Raw genomic sequence first — 12,772 nt, 5'->3', positions numbered from 1 at the left:
TCCCTGACGTCAGTGCGCCAGGGGTATAAAGGATGCAGCTGACGCCATTTTCTTCAGTCTTTCTTACCACGCGGTGCCCGAAGCAGATTGCAAGTGCTGATCGGCCGACTCCTGAGATTTTCAAATTCGAATTTCAGATCAGAAGTCTTCATTAAAGCTAAGTACCCCATTGGGGAAACTTTTTTTCTTGCTCCAGACCGATGTCCGAAAAAGTTAATAATTGTATTTCTTGTGGGAAGCAAATACCTCATAAGGATTTTCATTCTTACTGTATTCCTTGCCTAAGCCTTGACCACGACGTTGCTAGTTGTCGGTTTTGTGATAGATTTAACCAACGCACAATTAAGCATTGGTACAGTTTTGCATTTCATTATTTTGGCAGAAGATTTAACTATATAATGCCGTCGGAGCAATTGACTACCGGTGTTTACAAAAAGCGCAAAGAAAAAGACAGGCACCCAAGGTCCAAAACCGACGACGAGGCTTCCGCTAGGCCTGTCGCCGGTTCGCAGGTTCTCAGTGAGTCGCTGTCGCAGCCTCTGACGCCCGCTACCTCAGAGCCACAGGCCGCTTCTGACTCCCACGTGGAGCCGACTAGGCCACTGGAAACTCAGGGTATTGGACACTCGGAAACTATTCCCTCAGATGGGTCCGGAGCCACTGAGCAGGCATTGGCTTCTGAGGGTGTTTTCAGGCCTACACAGTTATATGTAAAACCATCTTCAGCTTCAAAGGCAAAGACTAAAGCAGCTCTAAAGACAAAGAAACAAGTACAGCATTCTCCTGGACAGGCCTCCATGCCTAAAAAACAGATGCTTTAAATGGCCGAAGACCTAATTACTTTGATCAGGGGTTCCCATCCCCCTCCTGATAAGAGGCCTAGGCAAGAGATAGAATATGCAGCTTCAGATCAGGTTTCCATTTCCTCTGATTCCTCTTCTAAACAGGAATATTCTCTTCCTCCCTGTGAGGATTCTGATGCTGAAGAATCTATTCCTTCAGCCTCACCTCCTGAGGATTATTCTTTTGGGGAAACCCTGCATACTATGAGGGAGCATTTCCACTGGGAGAGTCAAGATTACTCAGAATCCAACAAAAGGCTCAGAGACTTCCTCTTATTACCTCAGCACAGGCCCCTTGCTATTCCTCCTGTTTTAGACATAGTAGATGATGTATTTTCAGAGTCCGGGCTGTCTCCTGACTCTCTGCCACCAGCTCCTGTTAAACCAGACAGATACTACAGGGTTCCTGATTCACATAAATTTCTTTATAAAAACCCTGCTGCAGACCCAGAAACTATCTCTGAGGGTCCCAAAGGGGTCAAGGCTTTCACTGCAGAAAACCCTGTACCCTCTGATAGGGATTCAAGGGCCCTGGACAGATGGGGGAAAAAGATTTATACTTCTGCTACCTTGGCTGTAAGAGCTTTAAATTGTTAATTTCATATGCTTAAATATCAGCAATATCTAATGTCACTGCTTAAACAGAAAATGTTGACAAATTTAGAATGTGTAGAAAACAAAGAAATGCAGGATTTATTGCATGCAGCTGAACAAGTAAGAAAGCATACTTTGCAATGTGGTTTTGATTCTCTAGAGGCCTCTTGCAGGGCCGCTGTTACAGGTTCTGTCATTAGGAGACATGCTTGGTTAAAAGAACAGACTCTGCCCGATCATGTTAAAGCAAAATTATTAGATGCTCCATTACACCATGATACCTTGTTTGGTGTTAAAGCAGAAGAGGTGTTGAGGAAAATGGAGGACAAAGCTAAATCTATGCAAACAGTCAAGAATTTCTTACAGATAGAGCCTACCAGATTTAGCAGGAACTGGTCTGCAAAGAATTGGTCCTTTCCAGTGTCAGGCCACAAAGAGGCAGATACAGAAGCCCCAGAGGCAGATCACAGCCCCAAGGCTCATACAGGCCTAAACAATGAAGCGGAGAAGAAAAATCACAGCCATACAGGAAACAGTCTCAATGACTTTCCCCTGCCAGCACCAAGCACTTATCTTCTGGCAGCTCCTTTGGGGGGAAAACTAGCACTTTTTCACAAAATTGGCACATGATCACCCAGGACAAATGGGTCTTAAATATCATATCCCAGGGCTACAGGTTCCATTTTCACACCCTACCAAGGCCAAACGGTATGCCAGACCTGCCACACAATCAATGGGCAGAGGCACAAAAACAAGTTTCATCTCTCATGGACATGAGAGCCATTCAGCAATTACCGCAGCAAAAGCAGGGACTAGGGTTTTACTCAAGGCTATTCTTGGTGCCCAAAAAGGACAAAACCTGGAGACCAATACTGGACCTGTCTATCCTGAACACATTCCTGGATATTCCAAAATTCAAAATGTTAACTCTGCAGCAGCTTCTGCCCATGCTGGGCAAGAAGGCTTGGCTTGTGACCTTAGACCTAAAAGAGGCATACCTGCATATCACAGTCAGACAATCATGCAGAAGATACCTCAGATTTATAGCTGGCTCAATGCATTGCCAATTCTCTGCACTGCCCTTTGGCTTATCTACTGCGCCCAGGGTCTTCACAAAATGCCTGGCACCAGTAATTGCTTTTTGCAGACAAAGAGGAATTCAAATATATCCTTACTTGGACGACTGTCTTATTCAAGCAGAGAACAAGGACACTCTACTACAGCATCTGGCATTTGTAAAAACATTACTAACAGGCCTAGGGTACACAGTAAAGGAAAATAAATCAAAACTCGTACCCTCTCAAGAGATGATATTCCTGGGTGCAAGCTTAAACACAACTGCCCAGATGGCTTATCTCACGCCAGACAAACACAGACAACTGACTACTTATTTCAAAATGTTGGCAACAAAGACCCAGTTATCTGCAAGAAAAATTCTGCAGGCTTTGGGCTTCATGGCATCCTGCATTCTGCTATTTCCATATGCAAGACTGCATATGAGGAAACTTCAATGGTATCTAAAAAGTGTTTGGACTCAACATTGCCACAGCCTGGAAACAATAATTACCCTCATTCCCTGCCTGCTACAGGAGTTTCAATGGTGGGCAAAAGCCTGTCATCACAACACGAGACAGCCATTCACCTTACCCGCAGCTGGGCAGACATTGACAACAGATGCATCAGATTATGCCTGGGGGGGCCCATATGGCAGGAAGATGTATTCAGGGCACATGGTCCGCAAGTCAAATGCATCTACATATCAATCAAAAAAAAGATGCTAGCAGTTCAGAATGCCCTGACAGCCTTCAAGGAACTACTTCATCCAGGACAACTACTGATAAAGACGGACAATACCACAGTCATGTGGTACATAAACAAGCAAGGGGGCACACATTCCTACCCCCTCTGCAGACTAGCCATGAACTTGTGGGACACAGCATTGACTTACTAAGTACATCTGCAAGCACAATTCCTGCCAGGAAGGATAAATACTCTGGCAGACGAACTAAGCAGAAACCTAATGGATCCCCATGAGTGGAAATTGGATCCACAAGTCTTCAGCATGATAACAAGGAACTGGGGATGCCCGGACATAGACCTGTTTGCCTCCCCTCAGAATTGCCAACTACAAAAATTCTGCGTGGACTTATCACAAGAAAGTATGGAAAGTGGATGCTCTATCTTTCAGCTAGAAAAACCTAGCAGTATATGCCTTTCCTCCTCTGCCTCCCCTCCCCAAGGTACTCCTCAAGGTCAGACAAGAGAAGCAAAAAATGATACTGATTGCCCCAGACTGGCCACGCCAGCACTAGTACCCAATCCTAAAGAGCTTGTCTCAATGCCCAGCTTGGACATTACCTCAAATTCCTCACTTATTGACCCAACAAGACAGTCAGATACTGCACAGCCAACTCAGGACCTTAAACCTGGCAGCATGGCAGATAATGTAGCCATTCAAGAGACACCTCTTTCTAAAGCAGTCATGGATGTTATTTTGGAGGCCAGGAGGCCTAGCACCAGAAAATCTTATGCAGAAAAATGGAAGAGATTCTGTGCTTGGAATCAGGCACAAGGTATTGACACGATTGTTCCAAATATTCCTCAGATTTTGCAATACTTAACTGAGATGCTGGATAAAGGCCTTTCATTTTCATCAATTAAAATTCATGCCTCTGCCATTTCAGCTCATTAAAATACAGAACCATCTATTTTTTCTCATCCATTACTAAAGCAGTACCTCAGAGGGGCCAAAAACATAAGACCCTCAAGGAGAGCACCAATACCTGCATGAGACTTCAACTATGTCTTGGAAAAACTTACACTGTCTCCGTTTGAGCCAGCCTCTGCAGCTGATATAAAATTCTTATCCTGGAAAACAGCTCTGCTCCTACCAATAACCTCCGCTAGACGAGTCTCAGAGTTACAGGCACTCATGGCTGTGGAACCTTTTATCATTTTCCATCCTGACAGGGTTTCTCTGAGGACAAACCCTACATTTATGCCCAAGGTAGTGACCAGTGTGGCCCTTAACCAAACAATTCACTTGCCTACCTTTTACCCAAACCTACAGAATAAGGGTGAGAGACTTCTGCATTCTTTGGACATTCACAGACATCTACACTTCTACTTGAACAGAACCAAAGCTTTCAGAAAGACTGAACAACTTCTAGTAGCATATGCTGCAGGATCTCAAAGCAGACTATTTCAAAGTGGGTAGGCCACTGCATTCATTTCTGCTGTTCAAAGCATGACAAATCAGCGCCTAAGGGCATTAGGCCACATTCCACCAGAGCAGCAGCCTTCCTCAGAGGAGTACCAACCAAAGACATCTTAGAGGCTGCAACTTGGAGTTCAGTGCATACTTTTACAAAGCACTATCACTTACCTCTCTACTCTAAATCCAGGGCAGGCTTTGCCACTGCAGTTCTGCAGGGCCTGATAGCCTCTCCTAATCCTATTTAGCACCAGCCTCCCAACCATAGCTTTGGGATTCAACCCAATTGTAATGACTGCAACAGTGAAACACAATGAACATGAGTACAGTTGTGTACCTACCATAAATGTAGATGTTCGAGTGTATTCACTGTTGCAGTCCAGATTACCCTCCCGCCATCCCCCTTTTCCTTGCTGGGACTTATCTGTACTTCTCTATTCTATACAACCTATGTGGTGTATTTGCTTGTAGATGAAGGAAAAGTTGTTTTTTTGGTTATGCATGCTTATTGGCATTAGTGAGCCTACCATTTTAGGGGCACCTGACATCTGGGGCAAGACAAACTGAAGAAAATGGCATCAGCTGCATCTTTTATACCCCCGGCGCACTGATGTCAGGGAGAAGGTGGCAGCAACCGACACCGGACCTAAACTTTGGAACTCAGGTCGACTGCGGGTAGCCTCCCAGCAGGATAATCCAATTGTAATGACTGCAACAGTGAATACACTCGAACATCTACATTTTTGGTAGGTACACAACTGTACTATATGGTGGTACATAACTTTTTTTTTTATTGTTATTAAAAATATGGTCTTGCAAGAAATATACCAGGTAGCATGCATTAAGTTATATTGATCCCTGTAAAGTTATATTGCTCTGAGTAATATAAGCTTTACCATATAGGATACGATAATTGTATGGCATATTAGTGTTTAATTCGTTGAGGTAGTGCATTAAAAAATGGCAACTATAATTTATGTTCATTTGACAGATGCAGTGATGTTTATTCCAGTACTGAATTCCTTTCTGTAGGTTATGCTGGATTTATAGCAGATGTGCTGATTGTTCTGTATATTCTCTGTTCAGCATACGAGTGTTAGAATACTAAATAGCCTCCACTGTATAATTAATGATTACCCAACAAAACTTAAAGTATATCTCTGTCTCCCTCTCCAGGAATTCTAACTTGCCTAGGAAACATTCATCCTTACTGAAAGCTTTTTCTTACACTGATAATGAAAATGGAGGTCTAGGCAGCAATATAGTTGCAGTTTGTACAGATAATTAAGGCTGTGAGCTGTTAATAACCACTGCTGTGGCATAAAGGGATAAACCCCTAGCTATGGCATTGTCAACCCAGTTCAGGTAGCAGTGCAGGTATCCGAGATTCAGGTAGGGAGGGATGAGGCTGCCTATCTCAGGGAGGAGGGCATTCATTGAGGCATTCCCTGAAGGGAGATGATGTCCATAGAGGAAAGTAGCCTTCCAGTGTAACAGGTGAATGCAATGACAGGAGGATACTAAGGGTTTGATTGTAAATGAACAAATCCCCTGGTGGAAACCGTCAATGACATGACCTTCTGGGATACCCCAACATCAGATCTACCCTTAGAATGCAGAGATAGTCTGGGTTAGTAGGACATACTGATAAACCCAGTGATGGCTAGGGCACTAGGGTAACTGGAAAGATTGAAGCATAAGGGAAACAAAAAAAAAAGGCTATGAGCTGCTTCCTGTGGTCCTGGGTTTGAGTCCCTCAGCTTTCATTTGTCTGTTTTGTGACCTTCAGCAGGTCATTTAACCAGATAGTGCTTTAGGGCAATTGGCAATTCCTCTAGGCTCCTCAGTGGTCTACCGGACTGCATGCTTATTAACTACTATTTTTATACTAGGAGAGATTGTTCTGTGTTTGAGATTTTGACTTTTCTTCCTGTTTGTGTGTGACCATTGATTTGGTAATTACAATTTTGAAGCATGTGGGGAACATTAGTACTACTTTCTATTTCTGTGTGTCATACATCTCTGCTGACTTTATCTAGTAACATGCTTCATAAGTGTCTTCATGTTATGCCCCCAATTCTCTCATTCCTGTGCACAAGTTATGCCTCAGATCTGCTGCTTCACTAACCTTGAATCAATAGACATTTACATGTCCATTGGAAAGAACATCCCGTGTACTAAAGGAAATATTAGTTTATACTTCATTTTGTATTTTTGACACTCATAAATAATCTCAGTAAACTGTGGTCTGATCTCTAAATCGATGTTCTTTCTGAGAAGTCATGATCCACATACCATATTAACTTGACAACTTTCAATTATACATGCAGGTTGCCAGATTTGCCATGAGACTTTTTACTTTTCGTACCATGTAAAAAAATTGAACTGAAATCACTTTGGGTTTCCCAGTAGTCCATTTAGTACGAGTCAGTTGCAGATGGTAAACATTTTAACTTGCAAAAGGTTTCTTAAAATATGGACCCCAAAGAGTCAATTTAGCCTTCAAAGATTCCAAACAAAGCTTTCTTTACAGGCTGTTTAATCTCAGATGTCTTCCGGAGTAATCAGTTTTCTGTGTAAACCATTTGTCCCTTAGTTTGAGCTGCTTTATTCAAAATTTCTGAGTGCTGCTCTTTTAGGCACAAAATGGCATTGTCTTGCTCATGAAGTTCACAGCTATCATTGTCTGAATCCCCTTGTCTGTCTTTTTTTTTTCTTTAAAACTTAATGGGAGGCAGTTAGCATGCATTTATAACCATGTCTAGCACCATTGCAACATTCTTCTACCAAATCCTCACTACATTTTTTCAGCCTTTTTGTACTCTGACAAAGCTGCTCTACATGTCTTCTTCAGTTAACACCTTTTCCTCTATCATTTCACATTTCAAATATATTCTCTTACAACTGAATTTGCATGAATTAACAGGATTATACTGTGTGAAATACACAACTTAAAGTAAGCTGCCAGACTGACTTGAGAGATGTCCAACTTCTTGAAGCACAGTAAAATCTCCCCCACTTTTTTACATTTTGTTCAACTCACATTTTATCTTATACTAATTCAATTTCTTCAGTTGATTCTAGTAACTGCAGACTGGTAATTTCACCTGTTGTGTACAAAATCCTCAACTGTTAATAAGGTCAGATCCATTTCTGTTTATGGCTTGCCCCTTCTGCCATTGTGTGCGATACCACAAACTATTCTGACACTTATGAGTGAGCCCTTTGACTCACTAAATTCATAGTCTGTGGTTGAGTTCTTCAGCTTAGTGACATGAGCATCTATAATTTCTGTAAAAGTTGCATGGCCTTGTGAAGAACAGATTGCAGGCAATTGTTAATTCTATATACTCTCAGTAATTCCTGTACTTTGAGTGTTGCTGTTCTGTCTTTCTCATTTTCAACAAAAGTAAGGGTTAAGTGTCTTTAAACTTTTATTCTTATCCAACTTGCAAGAAAATAGCATGATGTAGATTTTCAGACTTCTCAAGTAATCTACTTGCAGTGAGGAGCAAGTAACATTTCTGGATCCAAAAGCTTACAGTTAAGTTCTAAATTTCCCTGTTGTAAGAGAGTACATGGGTTTGCAGTTTAAGATATTTTCAGTGAAAATTATACTTATCTGCTTCCAAACACACAAACTGTAAGTAAATACTTTCTTTCTGAAGATACATTTCTAAAGTATTGCACTTAAAGTATTTCTTGTCACACCGTGTAGTGTAAGATGACACTGAGGATGCATTCTAGCCTCACCAATATGTATATTCAAACTGAGACAGCTGGAAGATGTGTACTGCACACCATGCATCTCAGTGTTGCCAGCTCATTAACATTAACATGTATGCATGCCTGTTATCTGATACAGGTATTCATTAAATAGTACAGTTCTTTACATCTTATTATTCACTTGTGTGTGCTGGCTGCTTGTTACAGAGGACATCTTTGCCTTCTACTTTAGTGGCTCATGGTCAACCTTCAGGTTGATGAACCTGGAGATGTTGGTTGGTTTGGACGGATGAAGTGAGTGGTCACTGCTGGCTTACCCATCCTGGAGAGAGTCTGGTGGCTGGAGTACTTTCCATGGGTGACACGTGGTGGATGATTGGGTATTGAAACTCTAGTCAGTCACTTCTGTGGTCCTGGTGTAACAGGCATTGCAGTCCACCTGCTAGCTAGTAGGGGCTGAGGGGAGCAAGACATAATGCTAAAAATATTCGGGTCAGAACAGTTGACAAGACTGCCAGTGCCTCTCATCCATGGTGTTAAGCCAATAAATGATTACTTTGTAAAGAATGTTCCTTTTTAAAAGGAAGTCTTCACCATTAAATCATATGGGATGCTGAAGGCGGGGCAGTGTCAGGAAACAAATAGCCACTAAGGTGAAGGAGGGAATTCACGATAAAGGTTAATAAAGACCAAAGGGAAGCTTGAATTATTCATTTCAAACTTGTACCTTATTACAGCATTTAAAACCAATTAGACTAGTTTTGTAAGACCTGTCAATCTTGGAAAGGGTGTGTTCACCAGCCATACAGGCTTTTAATCCCCTTGAGGAGTTCTAGCTGTAACCTTTAACATTTCCTGAGTTTGCACTCTGGATATTGCAACGTTCTGTTGGTTTATGAATCAGCATGGTGTGGCTCCTGTAGACAAAATATCCAGTATTAGAAACTAAGGACAGATGGGAAAATAATTTTTGATGTAAAGGCTGAGAGACCGCTTCCATTGCACATTTTCCAACTTGGTTTCCTTGTAGCTGTAGTGTTGATATGATTGGTATCATTTAAGGTTGCTATCTGTCCCTCTTTACGTAGTCCCCATTCAGTCAGTTGCATTTTATGAAAAATCATAAAAAATTACAAACGTCCTGATATATTAGGGCAACAAAATATTTTTAAGGTTCCTGTTACAATTGCATGAAACTTCTATTTTGTACCTAAAACATGTTAACATTATAAACGACTCAAAGTTTACAACAGTGAATTTTTATTTTGGCAAAACTTGAAGTTCAGTTCTTTGTGCTGCATTTGGAAGAATCTTATGTAAATGTAAAAAAAAAAACTCTTCACTTTCAGCATTTGAAAAGGTGGCAACCCTAGTAGCATCAAAGCTGCGACCTTTCACAGAAGTGTTATTAGAGGTCTTAAAGGATAATCGCAACAAAAAAACTGCAGAATGTTTCATCACATCTTAATATTTGCCCTTCTAAATCACTCTGCATTGTTAATGTATATTTTTTAAATGTTTTAATACAAAATATCCAGATGAGCTATGCATTTTAATGTAATTTTGATTTTAGCCAGGGTTCTTTGTTCCTACGTAAATATCTTTCCCCATAACTGTACATCAGAAAGATGCAACATTTTCTTTGGTCCAACCTACTAACTCACAGCCGCAGTACTGTAATTTCATGCTTGAACTCTGTGGCAGAAGTGTACTTTCTTTTTAATACATCTCTTATGATTTTTGTCAGTAGTAATCTACAGAACAACCTTTTGAGATACAATTAAATTCAAGGCTTTGAAGGATGGTTAATTCAGTTGTCTGTATGCTTTTTTGTTTCAGATTAATGGTCCAGGTAATGCTTTATCTTTAGCGTCTTACTATGGCTGCAGTTGGACATATTTAATTGATTGCTCACTTTTAACAGACTGATTTGGTAGTCTCTTTATGGTGTCTGTTTGGTTTTGGACTTTATTGAACTTTAGCATTTGAAATCACTGGTTTAGTTGCTTTTTTTAATTAATAATGCAAATATCGTAGCTGTAACTACCCTTCTCTTACTCACTGACTTTCTCAGCTAAAGATTGCGTTTATAATGTAAATGTTGCTGTGAAAAAGGCCAAAATGAAATAACTCTGTATTTCACAAAGTGACACATAAACTGCAACATCGGTGCAGGTAGAAAACAAAGAAATATTTAAATCCTGTTTAATTACAATGTAGAAGTCTTGTATTTCATTTAAAAGTATAAAAAAAAAACACTGTGGTGAGAAAAGCTTGACATTTTGATCTTAGTTTTTAAGTAGCTTTCCTTTACACATCTTTTCCCTTATTTCATGCATACAGCTGAGGGCCTTTCCAGATTCTGTTACTGGAAACTGAACCCCCTAAATTTGTAATAATGTTAAGCATGCCCACTGAAGCGAGGTAAAGCATCCTCCAGAACTTTTGGTGACCCAGTTTTGACTAGTTGTCTGGACATTAGAAAACTGGTCAGAGAACAAGAAGAATGATGTAGAATTTCTAAATATAACTGTATATTCTTTTTGAATTAGACCTGTTGTGTCTACTACTTTTGGAGCTGTCTAGCTAGCCTCCTCGTTTCTGCCTGCAAATTCTGGTATTTTATGACCCTGTCTCTCTCTGTACATAAGATACTGTAATCACTGGGTTTAACAATTTCAATGCTCAATGTTACTTTTGGCTTTTTTCCTGCACTACTGTATCTGTTTATCTCGCATCTGTTTTTGAACTGTTGGCAGTGGGTGATCCCATGTGATACACACTTCATAATTCTCTACAGTTCTTTGTGTGGTTGGTGTTTCTAATGCTTCTCAGCTACTTCAATATTATAGTGTTTGCAGAATCCCCAGTACAGCAGTCTTGTGACATTATTGTGCCTTTCAGTGTACAGGACCCTGCCACAAAGTGGAAGTAAAGTGAGCTTAGAGAAAGAGGCTACATAATGAAAGGTTCAAATCCAATTTACAGATATTCTTCTGTGGTAGATGCAGGCAGACAGTAATGTCCAGACTTAACATACCCCCCCACATAACCTCTAGAAACTTCCTAACATATACCCCCTCCTAATAAACATCCATGATGCATAGGGATACAGTTGGGTTGAGTTGTACAGCTAGGTGTATAAAGGCCCTGGTGGTCATTAGCCTAGTGTATACCTATGAAACTATGAGGCTTTCCTGCTCTCACCCATGCAAGGGGCTGGGAGTTGGATAGTGTGCATGTGCCCCAAGGGTGCTTAATCTATTACTGAAACTCCAGTGGAAAAATCGGTTACCTAACAGGAATTGCCCACATACAAGGCAGGACTTGTGCATTTAGGGGAGTTTCTTCAGCTTGAGTGAATGTCGTCAATTTGTTGGGAAGATTGGGTGTCCATCACTTGATTGCTGGTTGTGTTAAAATTCAGGGAATAAGAAAGCAAGTGCAAAAAAAAGTCCTTCATCCTCAGCATGTATGAAATCATAAGTTTCCTTGAGAGAGTGAGTGGTTGGGTGCATGCTGGAGGGTTTTGGAGCTAAACAAAAATAACAATAGAAAAATATCTCTAGTTGTTATAAATGTATTTGTCTATATGTTGTAGGCATTGATGTTCTGCTCTTTGAGTAGGAAAAAGTTAGAAAAACATTCTGTGTGCTTTTGTTTGTAAATTATATTCTACTGTATGAGTAATGTACTTGAAGTGCATATTTGGAAATGAAATTTATCATTGATAACCATATTTTTTTTGAAGGGTATATTTGTGACCAGAGTTCAGCTCGAAGGACCAGCATCTAAATTGCTTCAGCCTGGTGATAAAATAATTCAGGTAATCTTCTCTAAACATAAATGTTTTTTTTTTTTTTTTTTTTTGCTTTGCTGTAGAAACTGTAAGGCAGGCAGTTCTTGTTCACTTATTGCATGGATGAGGGTATTGCCATGGGAATTGGTCTGGCATTACCATGGTGCATTATGATGACAGGAATCCTTCTACACAGTCTGTGAGTCACAGCAGCACTGGGTATGGAGTCAGATGGGGCCTTGGGAGCAGCAACAAGAGGGTCACTTTAAGGCCACACAAACCAGGAACCAAAATCAGTCCAAAAACAGATTGCATGAAGTGATGAGACCACATCATAATGTACCACACTTTAATAACCAGACTAAGCGCTTTCATCAAACACACTGATTTCACCAGAATCTGGTCAAAAATACACAACCGCCAACACTTAAAAGCCCCCCTTTCCAGTCATATGACATCCAGCCATTAAAAATTAAAAAGAACTTCCAATTGACTAGTTACAGAGTAATAAATAATTGAATTTTTAATCAAGCTACACAACCATCCTAAAAATATAAAACGTAAAAATATACACTTTTTTTAATAATGTTCTATTAA

General features: G+C 40.5%; 1 protein-coding gene across 2 annotated transcripts in view; it reads left to right on the top strand.

Annotated features, from left to right (window-relative positions):
* Positions 1–12,772, top strand: part of ERBIN (erbb2 interacting protein) — a 3,184,408-nt gene that overhangs the window by 3,079,782 nt on the left and 91,854 nt on the right. For both annotated transcript variants that reach the window (XM_044063352.1, XM_044063353.1), the window contains one exon: positions 12,128–12,202. In XM_044063352.1, the coding sequence (XP_043919287.1) occupies positions 12,128–12,202 (75 nt within the window). The remainder of the gene's footprint in view (positions 1–12,127; positions 12,203–12,772) is intronic.

This window comes from Protopterus annectens, chromosome 2.part1 (genome assembly GCF_019279795.1).
Source record: "Protopterus annectens isolate FY-2018-M chromosome 2.part1, PAN1.0, whole genome shotgun sequence".
NCBI classification, from domain to species: Eukaryota; Metazoa; Chordata; order Ceratodontiformes; family Protopteridae; genus Protopterus; species Protopterus annectens.
Note: the sequence above shows the minus strand (reverse complement) of the source record. Positions and strands in the feature narration are given on the sequence as shown.